At 43.7% G+C, this 24,278-nt stretch overlaps 1 protein-coding gene across 11 annotated transcripts in view; it reads right to left on the reverse strand.

The window, feature by feature from the left end:
- zdhhc20b (zinc finger DHHC-type palmitoyltransferase 20b) overlaps positions 1 to 16,752 on the reverse strand; it is a 93,735-nt gene extending 76,983 nt beyond the window's left edge. For 3 of the 11 annotated variants that reach the window (XM_069891385.1, XM_069891383.1, XM_069891382.1), the window contains exons 1-2: positions 16,603 to 16,746; positions 9,580 to 9,606 (exon numbers count right to left, since the gene is read on the reverse strand). In XM_069891385.1, coding sequence (XP_069747486.1) covers positions 9,580 to 9,606; positions 16,603 to 16,744 — 169 coding nt within the window. In that variant the 5' untranslated portion in view covers positions 16,745 to 16,746. The other 8 variants (XM_069891387.1, XM_069891388.1, XM_069891386.1 and 5 more) reach the window with 8 other exon arrangements.
- Between the last annotated feature and the right edge of the window lie 7,526 nt (positions 16,753 to 24,278).

Raw genomic sequence — 24,278 nt, forward strand, 5'->3', positions numbered from 1 at the left:
GAATGAGCTGCTGGACAAAGTGGTAAAGGCAGATATGTTAGCTTCCTTTAACAAACATTTGAGTAATTACATGGATGGGAGGGGCTTAGAGAGGTACGAGCCTAAAGTATGGGATTAAGTAGGAGGGTACATTGCTCAGCATGGATTAGCCGGACCTGTAGACCTGTTTCTGTACTGTATGACTAACACCATAAATTCTTCGGGTTAAACACTTCCAATGAACTATTGTGGTCTAACCATGTTTATACAATGGCCAAGAAAGCACACCAGCACCTCTAGTTACTTGAAAGTTTGAGGAAGTTTTCTATGTCACTTGCACCCCACAACAGCTTCGACAGATGCAATATTAAAAGATTTCTGTCAAGATGCATCACGTTTGGTAAGGAAACTGCTCTACCCATACAGAGAGAAACTGAGAATTGTTAACACAGTTTAGATCAGTTATTCTCAACCTCAGGGAGCAGTCAACACAAGACATCACACCATGGCCACCATCATTTTGCTAATACTGGACTCTTCAACAAACCTCAGAAGTAAAATAACATTGCCTTTACTCTGTTCCAATTAATCTCTCTGTAAATCTGTACTGGGCTTTTAACTGCTGTACTAATTATGAGTCAACCAGCTGGACTGCTCTTAAAACAAACTTTCTTAATCTATTGTGGTATATTATCCTGAATTTGATCATTCTAAGCTCTAGCCAGAATAACACCTTTCCACCATGACATTCCTTCTTCTACAGCAGTGGTTCTCAACCTTTTTCTTTCCACTCACATACCACTTTAAGTAATCCCAATGACAGATGCTCTGTGATTAGTAAGGGATTGCTTCAGGTGGTATGTGCGTGGGAAGAGAAGGTTGAGAATCACTGCTCTAGACCCAATTATTAATGAAATATTTTGCTTAATAAAAATTGTCACTGGCCCATTTCCTTTGGAGTTATGAAACCTTGCACATATCGAGTCAATCAGATTAAAACAATGGTTTTCAAACTTTTTCTTTCCACCCACATACCACCTTAAGCAATCCCTTACTAATTACAGAGCACCTATGGCATAAAGTGGTATGTGAATGGAAAAAAAAGGTTGAGAACCAATGTTCTACAGGTAAGGCAATTGTGAATCATCAACTCACTGTAGATCCTGGATCAGCCTATCAAGAGGGAGTCAAATGCCTCACTAAAATCCATGTACACAACATTCATTGCCATTGCCTCATCAATCACGCTACTCATCTCAAAAACACACAAATCAAGTTTGTAAGACATTACCTCCCCTGCACAATTACACCTCATCTTCCTCCCTCCAAGCATATATTCCATCCTTTGGCCTTGAGAGATCTTACCATCTCCCTAGTTTTTTAAAAATATTTTCAATTAATTTTTTAAATAAATATTTACCATAAATGTATTAAAGCTCTCTACAACAGAGGATACAACTTATTTCCAACTGATCCTTAAATATAAAAAAATAGAATTAGTATAAGTTCTTGAGAAATTATGTTCTAGAATTTAAAAAATGATCATTTTCAAATGATATGGTTGTGAAAATACTCTCAATTAAACTCAAAATATGATGCAAATGGAGGTTAAATTCAATTCACTTCCCAAATGAGCTGGTTGAGAAAACTTAACCTTGACAATAACGTACTTATCAAAAGGAAATAAAACTGAAATCCCCCCCCCACCCAAAGATATTACAACAAAATGAAAGATTAAAATTCTATCTATTTCTATAAAACTCACCAGCAATGGATTTTCTTGCTTAATCACATTGAAATGCCATCATTAAAGTACCCATGTTCATATTTTGCAGCATCTACTTAAAGGAATTAGACACTGACAAATAAAATCAAACTAAATCACAGCTTAATTGATTACAAGAAATAAATACCCACTGGACAACATTTTTTCTGTAAAATTATCTAGTCATGGTAAAATATCATGTTTGCATCATAATTTAACACTTCATAACAATTTAGTAGGAAGTGAATAAAGATTAGTACATTACCCAGCTATGGTATGGCAATTATACAAAACCACTAGAGTACATCCAACAGAAGGTTACAGAGCAAGAAAGTTATGCTATCACAAAGGAAGTGAGAGGAAGAGAGAATTATTTGTTCCACCAAATTTGCCACCCACCAGCATTCTGAGATATTAAATTTTGTGGTGGCTTTCATCAATGCATTATGCTATTCATTTCAAATAGATCTCCATTATTATCTTAAGTTGTGTACATGAATCCCGAGAGCTGAATTCTGAACTGAGAAAGCTAAAAGCTTGAGAAGTGCACATTCTTACTCACCTATCTCAGCTTTTCTACATGTCAGGGTATATTCAACAATACATTATCAAAATAGAAATGTCAAAGTAGTTAATATACTGTAGAGCACTTGAATCTCATCTGATGCCCAATTACATTTACAGCCAACACTATGGACAGATCCTCTTTTGGTGTTGGGGCAAGTCTGTAGGGTCATAAATTTCATCCCTATAGGTATTCCTGCCCAATTAAGCACAATAGAGCATTTACCAATTGAGGTGTATTCTTGGATCCTTCCCTTCTAGATTATGATACTTCGATCTCAGATGTTGTGAGAACTGCTGAGTTCCTCCAGCATTTTTATGTTTTTACTACAAATACAGCATCTGCAGACTTTCGTTTTTCACTCTATAAGGTTCTTTTAGATCACTTTAATATCTCTTTTGTTACAGTACTATAGATAGAATAGAACTCTCAGAAGTCCAACGAACCAGCAGAGGACATCATAATGTCATGATGTGGCGCGCGTGGTTCAATTTTTTTAAAAATGTGACTCGAGTAAACGAGTTCTGAGTTACCTGCAACTATATGTGTCGTTATTTTGCATTCATCAGCCACCACTATATTTTCAGTGGCTACAGTTGGTGACCCCAACGGTTCAAAAACAAGTTTCTGGACCATATGGATACTGCAGCTGTTAAGTTACTCTCCTACTGGACGGCAGAACCAGACCTGTGGTTTCGACAGGCTGAGGCACAATTTCACCGTAGGAAGATAGAGGTGGACACAAATCGCTATTATAACCTCGTCAGTGCCTTGGACCAAGCCAATGCCAAGCGAGTTAGTGATGTCCTGCACTATCCATCAGAGCCTGGAGAGCACAAGTATGATACTCTAAAAGTGCTCCTGCTGCGAATTTACAGATGTCCCGCAGAGAGAGGGCCACTAGACTGTTACACATGGAGGAGTTGGGTGACCACGCCCCGTTTAAACTAATGGACGACATGCGACCAATGGCCAGATATGTTATTCTAACAGCTCTTCCTGGAGAGGATGCCAGAAGACATTAGAATCTTATTATCACAGAGTTCTTTTGAAGACTCCAGAGCAGTAGCTGCAGAGGCAGATGTCCTGTGGCTGGCAAAAAAACCACACCACACAAACACAAAAAAACACACAATGTCACTGCATCACAGCTGTCCACACCCTGCAATTAGCTGAACAAGAATTCCACAAAATGGAAGAGCTGGGGATAATTCACAGGTCCAACAGTCTATGGTGTCTCCATTACATTTAGTCCAAAAACACACTGGAGGGTGGAGACCTTGTGGAGATTATAGACAATTCAACAGTGCCACTATACCTGATTGCTACCCTATTGCCCATATTCAAGATTTTTAGTGAATCTGCATGAGGTGAAAATCTTTTCAAAAGTGGATTTGGTGTGTGGATATCACCAGGTGCCAGTGGAACCAAACAACATCCCCAAAAACGGCAATAATTACCCCTTTCGGATTGTTGGAATTTTTACGTATGCCTTTTTGGTTTAAAAATGCAGCTCAGCCTTTCCAGCAAGTTATGCCTGCAGAAGGGCATAGCAATGGCCAACGTCTTCATTTATCTAGACGACATATTAGTTGCTAGCAAAACTAAAGAGCACATGGAACATCTGTGTACACTCTTCAGAAGTCTGCAAGAATTTGGACTGACCATCAATACAGATAAATGTGTTTTTGGACAACATTCCATAGAATTCCTGGGACATACAATCACCGACGAGGGCGTGTCCATACAATCACCGACGAGGGCGTGTCCATACAATCACCGACGAGGGCGTGTCCATACAATCACCGACGAGGGCGTGTCCATACAATCACCGACAAGGGCGTGTCCATACAATCACCGACGAGGGCGTGGTTCCTTTGCCTTCCAAGATTGACGGCATTACTGAATATTGCAGACCAAAGGTCTGCGAGAGTTCTTGGGCATAGTTTATTTTTTTTATCATTGATTCCTTCCAGCAGCAGCTCACATTAGGAAGCCTCTGTTCAATCTGCTTTCTGGTAATGCCAAATCTATTCAGTGGATAGATGAAGATTGAAATGCTTTCATAAAGACAAAGCAACCACGCTCAGTTATCCAGTCCTAAACGCAACCACCACCCTTTCAACAGACGCATCTGATGTGGCCAGAGGGGTGCTCTGCAGCTGTACATTGATGGACAATGGAAGCCATTGGCATTCTTTAGCTGCCACCTCTGTGAAGCCGAGAAAAAACACAGCACCTTTAATAAAGAGCTCCTACCCACATATTTGTCCATCCATCACTTCCATTATTTTTTGGAAGGCAGACACTTCACCATATTCACAGACCATAAACCCTTGATGTTCACATTTTTGAACATGTTGGGAGTTCTGGTCATTACAGCGGCAGTTATCCTTCATTTCAGAGCTCTCTACCAGAATAATGCACATTTCTGGAAGACACTTACATTATACTTTTCTGCTCAGTTGTGCTTGTATCAGCTATGGACCACGGTATTGACCACATGGCTCTCGATGCTGCTCAAGTACAAGACAGTGAGATGGAGTCAATAACCAACCTACAATGGAAGGATGTGCAAATCGATGTAGACAGCAAGCTTCTCTTTTGTGACATGTCAACAGGACATCTATGACCAGTGGTTCCAGCTTCATGGAGATGTTGAATTTTTGATTCTGTCCATGGTCTTTCTCATCCATCCATCAGATTGATCGTTCATCTGATTTCAGACAGATTCGTTTGGCATGGTCTGAAGAAAGACGTCATGCAAGTGGCCAGATCTCGTGTAGCTTGTCAAAATCCATCAGCATACGAAAGCACAACAACCCTTCCCACCGGTAACTCACCGCTTCATCCATGTGAACATTGTGGGACCAATTCCAGTCTGCTGAGCAGACTAAGGGATACCGTCAGCAAATTATCCCCGTACACCATCATCACATGGCAAATGGCAAATGTTTCTTTTGTACCACACGAACTGAAGGACTGTGAATACATGTTCGTACGTAGGGACACCATACGAGAGACCATGCAGGGTGATAAGACAAATGAAGTCAACTTGCATCTTGTTCATTGCCAGGCAGCCTCTACCTATGTAAATCCGGCTTTGGGCCCTCACTTTGGAATATGTAATATATTTTAGAAATAAATTTACACATATTCCCCTTTCGAATTCCAATCTCCATATTGCTACATTTAGGTAGTGCCATAGCTGGTCCCAATTTTTCCCTTAAGAAAGATATTATTTCTCAACTGCTCAAATGACATCAGCTTCCCTCTTTTATAACAATCCTCGACACACCTGACCTCAGCAATTTACCTTGGTAGAAAGATCCACCTTCTTACAACTCTGGATAAAGTTAATCCAAATTTTCTATTGGAATTCTTGATCAGACATCATGCATGCTCATACACAAATTCTCTTGACATTTTAGTAAAACTTTCATAATTTTAATTTTAAGGTATATAGAATAAGCTGCTACAGGAAATGGGAAAGATGGGTATAATTACAAATCTTAAAAGGTATTTAGACAGTTACATGGATAGGAAATGCAGGTGAATGGCACTAGCTCACAGGGAACTTGGCTGGTGTGGATGAGTCAAAAGGCCCATTTCTGTGCTGTATAACTCTATGACCACTATTAAATATCCTTCATAGGAGATAAGACTTCTCTTCCTTTCCTGATGTGTACATCCTTGCACACTTCAACTTTATTCCTTGGAGTGGAGAAGAATTAAGGGAGATTTTGATATGGTTTACAAAATTATGAGAGGTATAGACAGAATAAATGCGAGTAGGTTCTTTCCACTTAGATTAGGAGAGAATAATATAAGAGGACATGGGTTTAGGGTGAAAGGGGAAAGGTTTAGTGGGAACGTTAAAGGAAAATTCACTCAAAGGAGTGGTGGGAGTGTAGAATGAGTTGCCATCTGACATGGTAAATGTGGGCTCACTCAAGTTTAAAATAAACTGGATAGATATATGGATGGGAGAGGTCTGGAAGGTTAAGAAATGGGCGCAGGTCAGTGGGACGAGAAGCATAACGTTTTCAGCACAGACTAAACAGCTCAATGGCCTGTTTTCTGTGCTGTAGTGTTCTATGGTGCAAGCATCTTCCTTCTAAATCTCTGCACCTTCTCTAGTACCTCTATTTTTGTTTTAATAATGTGCCAATCAGAGCTGTAAGCAATATTTTAAATGTGGTTTAATGGAGGCTTTATATAATTTAGCGCCACTTGCAGTTTGGTTACATGCACTTCCAGCACACCAACAAACACAGAAGAGGTGTGGCATAACGGAGGAATTTGGGTGGCTGGCAATTATTTGTAGCGATAAATATTTCTTGTCTAATTAATTAATCTATGCAACTTGGCATTTTTCCAGATAGTGGCAAGAATTTTGCAGTTGATTGAACTGGGTGTGCCTGTTTGGCATCTGTTTCATTTCTGTTTTGCTTAGAAGCTATGCGTAACAACCTTGCAGTTTGCTCTGTGATTTCAGAAACATGAAGTGATGATATTGCTTAGGTCACACATTTCCTTTCTTAAAAAAGACACTGTTATAAGGCAGCTGGATTACTAATCTTGTATGGTTATAATTAAAATATTCACTTTCTACAATTGATTGGATTTTCTTTCCTAAATAAAAGACTAATGGACAAATTTAAAAAGTGGACTTTATATTAATCCAGTCTTCTAGATAAGTCTAAAAATACAAGAACATCACCTGAGAGACTGGATGCAGACTGGGAGATAGTTTGGTTGAGCACCTTTGCTCTGTCTGCTACAATAACGAGAAGACCAACCATTTCAATTCCATATCCCATTCCCATGCCAACGTATCTGTCCATGGCCTCATGCACTGCCAAATCAAGGCCATCAGAAAATTGGAGGAATAGCATTTAATATTCGTATGGCCAATCTACAACCAAATGGCATTAACATTGACTACCCCAGTTTCCATTAGGTCCCCCTCTCTCTTTCCTAATCCCCGTTCTCCTTTTCTTCAGCTCCCCACCCCCATCACTTCAGCTTTTTTTTCTCTTTTGCCCTCCCAGTCATGACTACCTATGACCTCTTGCCTGTTAGCCTGGACTCCTCCTTCTTCCCTCCTCCCCCCCCACCAAACTTTTTATTCAGACACCTGCCTGTTTTTACTCATAAGCTGACAAAGTGCTTAAGCCGGAAACGTTAAGTTATATATCTTTGCTTCTTACCAGTGCTGCAAGGATTGAGGTGTTTTCCCAGCAATTTTGTGTGTTGAAGAAGAACATTTTGCTCCCTTTCCATCTGAACCAACAGTTTGTTGTAAATACTGATTCTAACATCCTCTCAATAAAATTGACCATTTAACCATCTCAGCCTTCCTTACATCTATCTCATAACTTTACTTCAGGTTTACATAGATATACAACAGGAAAAAAAACTATCTCAGAAAAATAAACGACAAAGTCTGGATATGACCACTTAAGAATAATTTATTGTGATGAGAGGAAAGGATGAGTGGAAACATTTATTTGTGCTTTAGTTTGAAAGCTTTGATGTTGGAATTATGTTTCATTTGCAATCTGAACAATGTAATAGTTTGGACTGGCATATCACGAAACAAATAAAATCTAGCGATAACTGTTGGTATCTTGAATTTTGTGGAAGAAGTACAGGTACACGATTCTTTAACAGGACACCTAAAATCCAGAAAGCTCCAAAACTTGGCAAGTGGAGACCAACGGTCGGGGGAGGCGGCCGGGGGACCAACGGTCGGGGGAGGTGGCCGGGGGACCAACGGTCGGGGGAGGCGGCCGGGGGACCAACGGTCGGGGGAGGCGGCCGGGGGACCAACGGTCGGGGGAGGCGGCCGGGGGACCAACGGTCGGGGGAGGCGGCCGGGGGACCAACGGTCGGGGGAGGCGGCCGGGGGACCAACGGTCGGGGGAGGCGGCCGGGGGACCAACGGTCGGGGGAGGCGGCCGGGGGACCAACGGTCGGGGGAGGCGGCCGGGGGACCAACGGTCGGGGGAGGCGGCCGGGGGACCAACGGTCGGGGGAGGCGGCCGGGGGACCAACGGTCGGGGGAGGCGGCCGGGGGACCAACGGTCGGGGGAGGCGGCCGGGGGACCAACGGTCGGGGGAGGCTGCCGGGGGACCAACGGTCGGGGGAGGCGGCCGGGGGACCAACGGTCGGGGGAGGCGGCCGGGGGACCAACGGTCGGGGGAGGCGGCCGGGGGACCAACGGTCGGGGGAGGCGGCCGGGGGACCAACGGTCGGGGGAGGCGGCCGGGGGACCAACGGTCGGGGGAGGCGGCCGGGGGACCAACGGTCGGGGGAGGCGGCCGGGGGACCAACGGTCGGGGGAGGCGGCCGGGGGACCAACGGTCGGGGAGGCGGCCGGGGGACCAACGGTCGGGGAGGCGGCCGGGGGACCAACGGTCGGGGGAGGCGGCCGGGGGACCAACGGTCGGGGGAGGCGGCCGGGGGACCAACGGTCGGGGGAGGCGGCCGGGGGACCAACGGTCGGGGGAGGCGGCCGGGGGACCAACGGTCGGGGGAGGCGGCCGGGGGACCAACGGTCGGGGGAGGCGGCCGGGGGACCAACGGTCGGGGGAGGCGGCCGGGGGACCAACGGTCGGGGGAGGCGGCCGGGGGGACCAACGGTCGGGGGAGGCGGCCGGGGGGACCAACGGTCGGGGGAGGCGGCCGGGGGGACCAACGGTCGGGGGAGGCGGCCGGGGGGACCAACGGTCGGGGGAGGCGGCCAGGGGGACCAACGGTCGGGGGAGGCGGCCGGGGGGACCAACGGTCGGGGGAGGCGGCCGGGGGGACCAACGGTCGGGGGAGGCGGCCGGGGGACTGGAAGGGGGTGGGGGTGGATACGGAAGCACAATTCGGGTGGGCTTTCCGAAATCCGGAACACACTGTCCCCCAAGGGTTCCGGATAAAGGACCGTGTACCTGTAAAAGGATTGCATAGATATTTATGCCCCAGTAAGTTACCATTGACTTTTAACATTTGGATTCAAAAGCTTTTACAGCACATGTCAAATCCTGCAGCCATCTGAAATTATAAGGAGTTACGAGATTTCTTTTAAAACTTATAAATAGATCTTACATTGCTTATAGAAATTATACATTGCAAAACTGCAGTTGGATCACAATGAAGTTCTTTCTTTACCTGAACAAATAATAATAACATATTCTAAATTCACATGCAAAGTTTTTGTTATTGTTTTACTTTTCTGATACTTCAAAGCACTGTTTGGTTAATATTGATGCTCACCTTTTTCCCCAATACTCTGGATGGTAACTGCAAGACAGAAGCAAAATGTTAAACTCCATTTTCATATTTTGATTGTTAAATCCACGCCATGACACCTATATTAACAGGAAAGGAAAACTCTGGCCGTACTTAGTGTACAGCTCAGCCATCAATAGAAGTCTTTCTGTTAAACACACAAAGTAGCATTGCTATCTCTGAAGGTTGCATTTATGTACCCCAATATGACCTTCCTAAAGCAGTATTTTTGATGATTACTGCTGGAGGATGAAAAAAAAAGGATGCCAATATAAGCATTACTTTTCGAATCAAAGGCCAGCATGCAAATATCTGGCTCAAATTGCTGAAAGAAACTCAATCTGTGACTTTAAACAACGAATATGCACACATTTCTGAAAAATTATTTTCAGTTGCATTTTAAAGAGTTTTAAAAAGATTCAATTGCTTCTTCAACAATTTAAAGCCCATGGTAAAATAAAGCTTTTTTTAAATTATAGAGATACAGTATGGTTACAGGCCCTTTCAGCCCACAAATACACTAATCAACCTACAACCCCCGTATATTTTTGGAGGTTGGGAGTAAACCCATGTAGATCATTACAGACAATATCAGATTAGAACCAGGTCACTGGCACTGTAATAATGTGGCACTAATCACTGTATCTAAAGATAAATCTTGTCAACCTTAATAAAAGGGAATATTTTATTTTTATCAATTTTAATTTCTCCATTAGCCTGTACATTCTGCTGGAGTATGATTTTACATGCACTGGTCTCGCTCCAACATGTACCATTACTTATGAGCAAGTTGTTGTCAAGTTATTAACAGAGTGTCATTGTGTTATACAACACAAAACAGTCCCTTGGGCACCACATCCATCCTTTGTCACCAAGATGCCTTTCTGAGCTCGTCCCATTTGACCATATTTGTTCCATATCATTCTAAACTTGAGATGCGTTATGTAGTGTAAGGAATAAGGTAGACGATCTTATAGTGCAATTCGAAATTGGAAGGTATGACATTGTGGGAATCACTGAGTTGTGACTGAAAGAAAAATCACAGATGGCAGCTATACATCCAAGGTTAGGTGTATCGAAAGGATAGCCCGGGGGGGTGTGGGGTGGCTCTATTAGTGAAAAATGGAATCAAATCCTTGGAAAGTGGAGACATAGGATTAGAAGAGAAAGAACTCCTGTGGGTAAAATTAAATAACTGCAAGGGGTTTATATACAGGGCTCCAAACAGTAGCTAGGAGTGGGCGTACAAATTACAAAGGGAGATAGAAAGGCATGCAAAAAAGGGCAACATTATGATAATCATGGAGACTTTCAATATGCAGGTTGATTTGGGGAAAATTAAGTTGGCGCTGGATCCCAAAAAAAGTAACTTTATAGAATGCATGCAAGACAACTTTTTAGAGCAGCTTGTGGTTGAGCCAACACGGGACAAGTAATTCTAGATTGGGTGTTCTATAATGATAAGGGAACTTAAGGTAAAAGAACCCTTAGGAGGCAGTGATCGTAATATGATAGAATTCACCCTGCAGTTTGTAATGGAAAAACTAAAATCATATATATCAGTATACCAGTGGAATAAAGGTGCGAGAGAGGAGCTGGTCAGAGTGGGGGGGTGCGTGAAAAGAAAGAGCAGACAAACTAAGTATTGGGCAGCACAGTTAGTGCAACGCTAATAACAGCACCAGTGACCTGTGTTCAAATCTGGCACTGTCTGCAAGGAGTTTGTACATTCTCCCTGTAACTGTATGGATTTCCTCCAACCATTAAAAATAGGAGTGTTGTAGGCTTGAATGTCATAAATGACATAATTGATGGCTTTGTGGCCAAATTTATGGATAAGATAGGAAGAGGTGCTAGAATACTGAGGAAGTACTGAATCTCTAGGATAGAGAATTTAGATTAGGCAAGGAAATAGCAGATGTAATACAGTGTAGAGAAGTGTATCATCATGCCCTTTGGTGGAAGGAATGACGACGTTGACTATTTTCTAAATGGACAAAGAGTTCCAAAATCAGAAGTGCAGAAGTGTTTGAGCAAGATTTCCTGAAGGTTAACTTGCAGGTGAGTCAGTGGGAAGGAAGGCAAATACAACAATGGCATTCATTTTGAGAGGGATAGAAAAGCAGAGATGCAATGTTGAGGCTTTGCAGGGCATAGGTCAATAGACAATAGGAGCTGGAGTAGGCCATTTGGCCCGTCGGGCCAGCACCACCATTTTAGATCATGGCTGATCATTACCATCAGTACCCCTTTCCAGCCTTATCCCCATAACCCTTAACTCCGTTACCCACAAGAGTCTTATCTAACTCTCTTTTGAACATAGTCAGCGAATCCGCCTCTACCACCCACTGTGGCAGAGCATTCCACAGATCCACACTTCTCTGGGTAAAAAAATGCTTTCTCATCTCCGTCCTAAAGGGCCTACCCTGTATTCTTAAACTATGCCCTCTAGTCCTCGTCTCCCCCATCATTGGGGGAGACTGCACTTGGAGTATTGTGAGCAGTTTAGGACTTTTTATTCAAGGAAGTATGTGTTGGCATGAAAAGGTTATCAAATGAGAAGTGTTTGTCCCTGAGACTGTACTCGCTGGAGTTTAGAAGAACGGGAGGATCTCACTGAAACATATCGAACACTGAAAGGACTGGATAGATTGGATGTGAAGAGGATGGTTGGGAAATCTGGGACCAGATGACACAGCATCAGAATACAAAAATGTCTTTCTAAAACAGAGATGAGGGTGGCGAATCTTTGAAATTCATTGCCGCAGACAGCTATGGAGGTCAAGTTCTTGATAGGAAAAGAGCAAAGGGTTACAAGGAGAATGGGATTGAAAAGGATAATTAGTCATGACGGAATGATGGGGTGTTCTTGATTGGGCGAATGGCGTAATTCCACTCAAATGTATTATGGTCTAAACTTTTCTTCTCCATCTGCCTGTTCAAATGTCTTTTAAACATTGTAGTTGTACTCGCCTCTGCTACTTCTGGCAGCTTGTTACAAATCCCAGCACCCTGTGTGTGGATAAACTTGAACTTATGCCCTCTAGTTTTAGACTCCCCTATCTTAGGAAAAAGACAATGACAATGCTTCTTATCTATGTCCCTAGTGATATTATAAACCTCTAGAAGGTCACCATTTGGCTGCCTTCACTCCAAACAGTCACAGCCTATCCAATATCTCCTACCTTCAGTCCTCTCGTCTTGGCAACATCCTTGTGAATGTATGGGTAAATGCCTATAAACTAATTTCTCCGTAAGGCAGAAACAAAGAATTTCAATGAAGGTCAACTGACATGAACATTAATTATCTTCCTCTGTAGAGTTGTAATGTTACATCATAATGTCCCATATGCAATGGCTAAATTAAATGGCATTAAAGTGTCACCAGATGTTACATTGTTTGATAACATTTCAATGAAAGGCATGGGTGAGAATAGCAAATACTAGCGAACATCTGAACAAGGTGAGGAGAGCAAAGTTTAGGTGAGGCATCAGGGGTAAGTTTTCTTTACACAAAGAATAGAGGGCACTTGGAATACATTGCCAGGGGTAGTGGTGAAAGGTGATACAATAGGGACATTTAAAAGACTTTTAGACGGGCATAAGAAAACAAGAAAAATAGAGGGTAATGGGTGTAAGGTAGGAAGTTCAGTTTGTTGTGTAGGTTTTTATTCAGTTGGCACAACATTGTGGGCCTGTACTGTGGTGTAATGCTCTATATTTTAAAGGAAACTGACAAGGCAAATCTAATGCGAATCTCTGAAGTCGACCGCCCAATGTGTGGCAGCTGCATTCCTTTAGAGTGAGACAATGTAACCGATTACTGTAGGAAAATTAGGTGTAAACATTTTATTTTGAAGACTGGTTGTCCTTTAAATTTAACCAGCAGCTAATCCTATTTCATAACTGCTGAAGATGTTCGCAACTTTGTCGGGAACTTTTCTGCCTTGTAAAACTTGTGGAAAAATTTGCATGGTCTCATTTCCCCAAGTCAGGTCTCTGTAACCTGAGGAATCCCTGATTTGCTTTGAAACATACAGCAGCCTGCAAACTCTATTTACATTAACTCCTCCTGAAGATCTGCAATCACATATTTACACAATTGTACTTAAAAAAAAAAACCACAAAAATGGAAAATTGGTCCCATTTCCATCTGTACTCTTTGAGGCCCAGTTTCCTTTGCTCTCTTATTAAACTCCTTAGGGCGCTGTTTCCTTTGCTCTCTTATTGGAGCTGTGTTTTCTTCTCGCTCTTTAAACTGACCTAGGTTCATTCGAAAATGAATTAAACTACTGCATAACATTTAGAAAAATACAAATAAAAGTACACTAGAGTATTAATAGGCATAATATTCAATAGAATGGTAAATTTGCCTAATCAGCATCACCAAATCCCAATTGTGCTGGATTGTTGAAAGTTTCATGGTAGTTGAGAAATGAAAGCTAGTAAAGCGCAGGGAAAGAGATGTGCTTCTACTTCTCTTACCACAGATTTTGCCTGACCTGATGTTATCATAGGAGATGCCAAGGTTAACAGAGCGAAGAAGGATGAAAGGTGACTTAATAAAGGTCTACAAAATTATAAGAGGCATAGATAGAGTGGACAGCCAGCACCTTTTCCCAGGGCGACAGTAGCAAATACCAGGGTATATCTGTATGTGAGGGGAGGAAAGTCTAGGGAAGATGTCATAGGCAACTTTTTTTAATAAAAAAGAGTAATGGGTGCCTGAAATGCTAGGCTGGTGTTGGAGACTGGTGCAACAGGGACATTTAAAAGACTCTTAAAATGACACAAGGATGCAAGAAAAATGGAGGGTTATAAGTGCTAGAGATTGCTGAGTCAGTTTATACAGGTCAGCACAACATTTTGGGCTGAAGGGTCTGAACTGTGTTGTAGTGTTCAATTGGTTTGCAGGCTTTCTTAATTTGGAAAGCTGCTTTAAAAACATTCTTTCCTCAGAGCAACTTCAACAAAGACATTTTACAGCAACATTGTCAAAATTTCAGTTCAACTGAAGAATAAGTAAATATTCATCGATGGGTAAAAGCTTGCTCAGAGAATTGTTTTAAGAAGTTTTCCAAAAGAGGTATCAAGATGTGGAGTTTAGGCTATAAATTACTAAACTCAGGACTTTAGCAGTTTGTCTGTAACTAGAATGTGCAATGCTCTAAAGATCAAAATCAAAGGAGGTCAGAAATGACGTTTGTAGGCATTTGGATGTTTCAAAAGTGGGATCAATTGGGGAGAGTTTGGACATTATGAATATTGATCACCAGCAACTTTGATACAATCCACCAAATGCATGCTATGAAAGTCATAAAATTCATCAAAATAGCACAACCTTTGACCATGACGACTTTTTTAGTCTCTCTTCTCTCAAGGCCAGCAACTCCTTGACAGATATCCAGTGCCATGTGTCTACACTCATGATCTGCAGGGTATTAAGCATGCTTGTATGCTGATACATCATTGAAATTTGATCCTGGCCTCACTCAGTATTCTCACACGTTTTATGTATCCTATAATTATTAATTTTCCTTTATGTAGGACATTAAAGTCAAACCTAATATTCCAAATAACTCAGGCTCTTTTCAACATATCAAACAAAACCATATACCAAGGAGCTATCAGAGCAAATGATTGAAATTTTGATCAGTTAGCCTTTAATGTATTTGAAAGTGACAGAATAAGATATTTAAAGGAATGAATTCCAGGGTTTGTAGAGACAGAACTACATAACCCAACTTGTTCATGTCAATCAAGTTGCGTTCTTATCCATTTACTTGTCGAATATCATACACTTGTTAAACATCACAATTTTATCTGCCTCTTCCATTTTCTCTGACACCTCATTCCATATACCCACCATCTTTGTTTTAAAAGTTGCCAAATCCCTGTTAAATTTTCCACCCCTTACCTTAAAACTATGCCCTCTAGTTTTATACCCTCGTGCTTTGGGGAAAAGATTGATTATTCAGAGAGGACTTTTTGAAAAATACTCTTAAAAATCACACTTCAGCCTTCTACGCTGCAGAGAAAAAGCCCTGGTTTATCCAGCCTCTGCTTAGAACTAGAGCCCTTCAGTGCCAGTAACATCCTTGTGAATGCTTTTTTCCCCATCCTTACCGGTTTGACATCCTTCCTCTAGCAAAGCAACCAGAGCTACACTCAAATCCTTGAGCTGCACTCAGTGCTCTGACCAATGTGTCAAAAGCCTTCTTCGGCACCCTGCTGATCCATGTTGCCTCTCAGGGAACAACATACTTGTACTCTCGGATGTTTCCGTTCTACAACATTCACCCGGCACCTACCATTGATCATTTCACAGACCACTTTGGGCCTCAAGGCAAGATTACTAATCACAGAACACTTAACAGAAAATCAAGGCAGAATGGTGGGATGCAGATGATCACAGAGACGGATGGGCAGAACCCTGACAGAGGTGCAAAGAATAAAGCTGCGTGAATGGAGGGAGTTTTTGTCAAGAAAAAAACCCACCACCTCGTTGAGAAATCTGGAGACCAAAGGCGAGAAGTACTGATCTACAACTGAATGCCACTTATGCCACTCGACGTCAGGCTGGGTAACCTAACAAAAACACAATTTGAAACTTCCCGATCAGCCGGATGAATGAAGGCTGTCTTAATCTGTAAACAACTGCCGAGTGAAATATAGGCCACGCCAAGCTGTTTTTTTCCTTCCGTATCCTCATCATTTTTAATCGTAATTTGGACAAAAACAACCCGATTCTACAGGTGACGATTAGAATCAATATCAATTCTACCGCCCGTTAAATCGGGCGACCAACTTCCTCAGAAGAAACTACCGGGTCATCCAGTTGCGAACAGACAGCCTGGAAGTTCCTGGTGACCGAGCAGCAGATATCCTTTCTTCACCCAATCTTCTCCCGGGCGCCCAGGGACGCGAGTGGGAGACCAACACTTCCTCCTTGTTCTCTGCAGCGCCAATGTGAATAACATGCTTCAGATGCGTTCATCGTTTACTCACAGACACATAACTCTATCACGTAAGCGTAGTAAGACCAACAAACAACGAGTGCGATAAAAAGGACGGGGATCCAGCCGACCACCCGTTGACAACACCTCAAGACGTGAGACGGCGCCATCTTGCTCGGAAACCTCGCGCGCATCCTCAGCCCGCCCGCGCTCCTCCAATGGGCGGCGGGTCACGTGACAGGAGCGCCAGCGGTTCTGGCGAGTGACCGCCGCCAAAGGGCAGCGTTTTGAAGGGTGAGGCCGGTCTCATGGAGATTCAAGCTCCGGGAATTCTATTTTGGCAGGGATTGCACATTTCGAGGTAGAGGCTACCAATGAAGTGGAGGTGTGGGCATGCCCAGTTTCTCACACTGGACACCCAGACTGGAAGAGGGAGGGAGAAGCAATCGATGGCCAGGCCAAGCCAGACCAGGCCAAGCCAGACCAGGCCAAGCCAGACCAGGCCAAGCCAGACCAGACCAGACCAGGCCAAGCCAGACCAGGCCAAGCCAGACCAGGCCAGGCCAAGCCAGACCAGGCCAAGCCAGACCAGGCCAAGCCAGACCAGGCCAAGCCAGACCAGGCCAAGCCAGACCAGGCCAAGCCAGACCAGGCCAAGCCAGACCAGGCCAAGCCAGACCAGGCCAAGCCAGACCAGGCCAAGCCAAGCCAGACCAGGCCAAGCCAGACCAGGCCAAGCCAGACCAGGCCAAGCCAGACCAGGCCAGGCCAAGCCAGACCAGGCCAGGCCAAGCCAGACCAGACCAGGCCAAGCCAGACCAGACCAGGCCAAGCCAGACCAGACCAGGCCAAGCCAGACCAGACCAGGCCAAGCCAGACCAGGCCAGGCCAAGCCAGACCAGGCCAAGCCAGACCAGGCCAAGCCAGACCAGGCCAAGCCAGGCCAGGCCAAGCCAGACCAGGCCAAGCCAGACCAGGCCAAGCCAGACCAGGCCAAGCCAGACCAGGCCAAGCCAGACCAGGCCAAGCCAGACCAGGCCAAGCCAGACCAGGCCAAGCCAGACCAGGCCAAGCCAGACCAGGCCAAGCCAAGCCAGGCCAAGCCAAGTCAGACCAGGCCAAGCCAGACCAGGCCAAGCCAAGCCAGGCCAAGCCAGACCAGGCCAAGCCAGACCAGGCCAAGCCAGACCAGGCCAAGCCAGACCAGGCCAGTGTGGGGATCGCACTGGGAGATTGGAACCAGCCGTGGGTCGCTGAGTCCGCAGTCCTGCTGGTGGAGGGTGGGGGGGGGGCTCTGGATGTTGTGCTCAGCCGAGTTAAGGTTCCCCCGTCAATCCAACTGGCTGTTGAAGGTGAAGCACTTCATGTTACTGCTCCATCAAAGTTCGAGACGACAGACGCTGGGAACGTGAAATAAAAGCAGAAACCCGTGGAAAACGACGTCACTTAAGTTGGGGAACACCTGCGAAAAGAGAAGCGGTGAATATTTCAGGTCGAAGATCCTTGAGCCACACAGAAAACATTTTAAGAGGCAGAACAAAGGGGAATAATTTTCTGTTTAGATTTCTCTCATCAGTGTAGCGTAGGCGCTTCCGAAATTCCTTCCAGAAATACAAAACCCTCTCTAATTCTTCCATTTATATGGATAAGAGCTTTTTAAATCTTCCCCCCCCCCCCCCCATTGTTTCAGCCTCCACTTCCATTCCCAACAAGCCATTCCAGGCATCCACAACTCTCTGTTTAAAATAAACTTACCCCTGATGTCTCCCCTCAACCTCCCTTAACTTTGTACATGTCACCTGGAGTTGGCTGAATCTGCCCTGGGAAACAGGTGCTGGCTGTCCACTCTATGCCTCTTATAATCTTGTAGACCTCTATCATGTCTCCTCATCTTTCTAATCTCCAAAGAAAAAAGTCCCAGCTCTGCTAACCTTGTATTGTAAGACTTGTTTCCCAATCCAGGCAACATCCTGATAAATCTGTGCACCCTCTCCATAGCTTCTACATCCTTCCTATAAAGTGGTGACCAGAACTGAACACAATACTAACCAGAGATCTGTAGAGTTGCAACGTGACCTCTCTAATCCTGCATAATATAAATATTTCATAATATAAAATAGTATAATATAAAATATTTTTTAAGTGTAAAATGTGTTTATCTCCTCCAAGTCACCCCAGAAACAAAGGGACACATTAAACTTGAGGGCACTGTGGGGAAAGACCATAGTCTAGAGTCCTTCTGTCAGTGGGAATTGAGAGGCTGAGACAAGGTTCCACAGTGGTTGCAATGCTGCTAAATAGAAATTAATGTAACAATGTACAGTGATGGAACTGAATGGCTAAAGATGTAAAGATGCTTTGAATGGTTTTCTGTTTGAAAATAATTTATTGTGAATAAAGTCTATTTTTGATTAAAAATAGAGATCTCAATTAGAGAGAATGGAATACTGGATCTCCTATTAGAGAACATGATGGGAGTGGTGAGTGAAGGAACACTGAACCTAGTGATCATAATGCCATAATTATGGAGAAGGATATGTCTGGTCCTTAGGGTGAGATTCTAAATATAAGAAAGGCCAATGCTGAGAAGCAACATCAGAGAATTGTAGATTGGGATGGGTTGTTTTCTGGTAAAGGTGCGCTTGGTATATGGGAGACCTTCAAAGATGAACTTCTAAGAGTACAGAGTTTGTATGTCCCCTGTTAGAATTAAAGAACCTTGGTTTCTGAGAGATATTGAGGCCCTGGTTAAGAAGAAAAAAGGTGTATAGCAGATACAGGCAGAAACAACAAATGAGGTATTTGAGGTGTATAAGAAAAGCAAGAAAATTCTTGAAGGAAATCAGGAAGGCTAAAAGAAGGCATGGGGTGGCTCTGGCAGACAATGTGAAGGAAAATCCCAAGGGATTTATCAATAGATGTATTAAGAGTGTCCCATATATATAGTCATGAACTCAACATCAACTACGGTCTCAGCTCAAAGGAGCCTTCAATGAAGGAGAACAGGGGAGGCAACAACTACAATTTGGAGGGTCAGAGATCGTGATGGATGGAGAGACATGATTGCCCACGCCGAACGGCAAGGCACCTGAATGAACATATTAAGAGCAAAAGAATAACAAGGGACAAAGTTGGTCCTCTTTAAGATCAGAGTGGTCATTTAAGCATGCAGATAGGGGAGATCTTAAATGAAAATATATTTTTTACTCAAATGAAAATATATTTTTTACTCGGGAGGCGGACACTGAGCCTATAGAAGTAAGGCCAAACAACACTGAGATCATGGACCCAGTAAAGATTGCAGAGGAGGAGGTTTGCTACTTTGAGCCACATAAGGGTGGATAAATCTCTGGGGCCTGACAAGATATTCCTCAAACTGTGAGGAAGGTTAGTGAGAAATTGCTGGGACCCTAGCAGAGCTGAGGTGTCGGAGGATAGCTAATGTTTTGTTGTTTAAGAAAGACTCTAAGAATAATTTGGGAAATTATAAAACTGGTAAGCCTGACATCAGTAGTGGGTAAGTTATTGGAAGGTAAATCTAAGAGACTGGATATGTATGCAGTTGGATAGACAGGGACTGATTACGGATAGTCGACATAGATTTGTGCATGGTGGGTCATGTTCATAGGCGTATCTAGGGTAAGACAGATAGGGCAGAGAACAGGGGTGCCTCTTGCAGGGGGGGTGCTACTGTTCTCACTTTACCCGCCCAATAATCTCCATCCCAAGGATGCAGTACTGTGCTGCCAGGGTTCAGCAGTGTCCCAGAGCGCCGCTTCCAGCTGGTATTTCATCAGGCCACTTTGGGGCCACTCCTGCACAGTCGGCACCTAATTTAATGTGGGTTGAATGGGCAAAATGGCCGTCTTCATCTTCCTTACCTATAATCCTCCATGCAGCTAGAACCACTATATGTTTTCCTGGCACTGGTGTCTAGCAGAACTTCTAGCTGTGAGGGGATTATGGTTAAGGAAGACAAAGATGGCCATTTTGTCCATTCAACCCACATTGAGTGGAGCTGCAGTGAGCAGTAGTGATGTCAGCGTGTGGGCACCGCCTCCAGTGGTGGCATTGGCAGACAAGGCGGGGAGAGTTACAATACCTCTGTGCCACTCTGCCCAAACCCAAGGCTGTCGCAGCACAGTGGCAGCGGGAGAGGATGGGTAATATTGATCAGATTTCCCCCGCTGCAGGAGTATACAACCAGAAGCGCCAGTCCTTGCACCACTTTGCAACCATTGAGTTCTGGTGGACGGGCCAGCAGTATCCAGAATCCCTGGCTACAGAAATGGTCATTTGAAGCATATCAACCACTGGGCCTGATACTGCTTACGAACCAGGTGGCAACATCACGAAAGAACCAGAGCCATCACCATTATCCAAGCGGCTTGAAGAGGTCACCAAGGTGGGTGAGAAATCGTCAGCCAGGCATGGGCTGCGGTGAAGATATAGACTTTGTTCCAAGGTTACCAGATCAGGAAATTATTAGAGTGCATTAGAGGCAGCTCCAGGGGGAATCCAGGAAAGTATCCACAGATGCTGTTGGGGGATAACCCCGAGAATGCCCAGCTGCACACAAGACTGGTGTGGGATCTCAGAGCCAGAGAGGTGGTGAGCCGGAGGGCACAGCTCAAGGTCGAAGAACCATCAATTTGGATCAAGCGCAACACTTACTACAACCTCCGCAAAGTGACCAGAAAGGCGTCGGTGGCAGAAATGCTCTGAGATGAGTACCTTATAAGTCCTGTCAAAGCACATCGCCAGTCAGAGATAAATGGGGAAATTGGCACTGTCTATAGAATAAAAAAGATAACAGCCTACAAATACACCGGGTCAGGTGGGGAGTCACAATACCTTGTTTGGGGGGGGGGGCAATACCCACCTTGGCGCTGACCATGTTGCCAGCTTTAACCTCGCAACGGAGTACAACATTTTCTTTTCCAAAGAAAGTTCAACCCTCATTAATTTTATCTAAGCTCTATCATCTGATTTCTGAAAAGAACCATTGCAAAAGTGGTCTGATAGAAACCCTCCAAGCTGATAAATTCAAATAAAATGAGGTGTGAAAGTTGTAGGGCTGAGGGAATGTTAATAAAATCTTGCTTGCTTACATTCTATGACAATGTTCATCATTCCTCAATCAGACCATTAACACTGGGGTTTTATAAATAAAACAGAGAAGAGTTTAAATTAGAAGGCATTTTTTTAATGTGGAGGGTGGTGATGTCATTGACCTTGGTGACTTCTCCAACCCGCTTGGATAATGGGTACCACTTTACCTAGATATGCCACTCTTCATGTTTAATTAATCTTAAAATTTTTCAAGGTTACCAGGAAAGTTTCTATGCCTTGATGTTATTAGACTTCATGGGATCTGAGTTTGTTGTGAGCGATGGAAATTTACCACAGTTTAAATACCAGTTGCCAGGAAAATGTGATGCTAGTGGTCAAACAATTTACATATCAGTGGAGGGTATAGCCTGACGATTGATGAAGCAGTGGTTTACTTAGAGAGACTGATAGAGCAATGAGTGTTAAAAGAATGAGACCCTGGTGGATTTGGAGCCAATCCAGAGACCCATTCTGCTGCTTTGGATGCCTATAAATATTCAAAGTGTTTGCAAATATAGGATATGTTCAACCCAAACATCCAAACCACAAAAAAAATTACAATTGCCGGAAATCTGAAATGAAAACAAAAAATGATGTAAACAGCTGTCAGGTCAGGCACTGAGAAACTATTCAACGTGTAAGTGCTGTGTGGAAGCTCTATTTTCTCAGACAACTGGCATCATAGTTGTGGATTCCAGAAATGGAATGAGTTTTGAAGGAATCACAGATTTATGCTCCTCCGGATGCAAATTATCAGCATTAGAGAACTGGTAATATATGTCATTAGATAGGTTTGTCCTTATTTGTAGTTACTCAATTGATGATCCCTAATTGTATGTAAAAATTGTGCACTGTTGTGTTACTAATCTATTGTAGGGTCTTTGGTGAGGGAACTCCATAGTTGTCATCGCTCTGCTAATCTTGCCTCAAATCCAGGCAACATCCTGGTAAATCTACTCTCCATCCTCTCCATAGATTTTCACATCCTTCCTATAATGAGATGACCAGAACTGAACACAATATTCTGAACCCTGTCTAACCAGAATTTTATTGAGCTACATTACCTCTCAACTATTGAACTCAATCCCCTGACTCATGAAGGCCTGCATACCATAAACATTCTAAAACTACTCTACCAACTTGTGTGGCAACTTTGAGAGATTGACGGATTTGGAACCCAAGGTCCCTCTGTTCTTGTTAAGAATTCTGCTATTAACCATGTAAGTTTGACCTTCCAAAATGCATTACTTCACACTTATCTGGATTGAACTCCATTTGCCACTTTTCCACTTACTCTGCATTCTGTCTATATCCTGCTATAACTTATGACAACCTTCTACAATACCCTCAACACCTTCATCCTTCATGTCATCTGCATCCCTCTACTTCTTTGTCCAGGTCATTTATTAAAAATCACAAAGAGCAGGGGTCCCAGAACAGATCCCTGTGGAACTTCACTAGTCAATGACCTCCAGGCAGAATACATTCCATCTATAACTACCCTGTAGGCAAGCCAATTCTGAATCCACACAGCCAAGGTTCCAAGGATGCCATGCCTCACAACTTTCTGAATGTGTCTTATGGGGGAAACTGGGGCAGCACGTTTAGCGCAACACCTTTACAGAGCCAGCGATTGGGTCCATGGTTTGAATCCCACGCTGTTTGTACGTTCTCCCCATGTCTGCGTGGGTTTTCCCCAGGGATTCCAGTTTACTTCCACTGCTTGAAAAGTACCGGGGGTATATGTTAATTGAGTGTGAATTGGGCGACATGGACTTGTGGGTCAAAATGACCTGTTACTGTGCTGTATGTCTAAATTTAAAAATGCTTTGCTAAAATCCATATACACATCTAGCACTCTTCTGTCATGCATTTCTTTTATTACCTCCTCAAAAAACTCAATTAGGCTCACAAAGACATGCTGCCTATCCCTGAGAAGACTATGCTATAATGCTTGTAAATCCTGTCCCGAAGAATCCCCTCCAATAGTTTGCCCACCACTGACTGGTCAATAATTCCCAGGATTCTCCCTATTACCATTTTTAAATAAATGGGCCAGATTTTGCCATTCTCCAATTCTCCGGCATCTTCCCTGTGGTCAAAGAGGATATAAAGATCATTGCTAGTGCCCCAGCAATCTCTTCCTTCATCAGGGTCCTGGGACTTAACAATCTGAATGTTTTTTGGGAAAATCCAGTGCTTTCTCTTTCTTAACCTCAACATGCTCCAGCACATATACAGGACTTCTTCTTTTCTGACTTCACCTTGACCAAGGTCTCTCTCTTCTGGTGATCACTAAAGCAGAGTATTCATTTAGTATCTCCCCTACTTTCTCTGCCTTGAATATGGTCCAGTCCACCAATTCAAAGCAGTCCACCTCCCTCGACCATACCTTCACTGTTTTCACCACTGATGCTGTAGTCTCAGTCTCTGCTGGGCACGCAACAGAAGGAAAGATTGTTTTAGCATGTTCATGAGATGTGAACTTTTGTATGATTACTTCTTCTGAAATTACACGTGGAAAATGGGAAAGTCTTGCAAAAAGCTATCACATGGATCAGTGACAAAGGTGTCCAATCATCAATTGTAGCTCTTGGATGTGCAGTTCTGATGGAG

Source organism: Narcine bancroftii, chromosome 7 (assembly GCF_036971445.1).
Source record: "Narcine bancroftii isolate sNarBan1 chromosome 7, sNarBan1.hap1, whole genome shotgun sequence".
NCBI lineage: Eukaryota > Metazoa > Chordata > Chondrichthyes > Torpediniformes > Narcinidae > Narcine > Narcine bancroftii.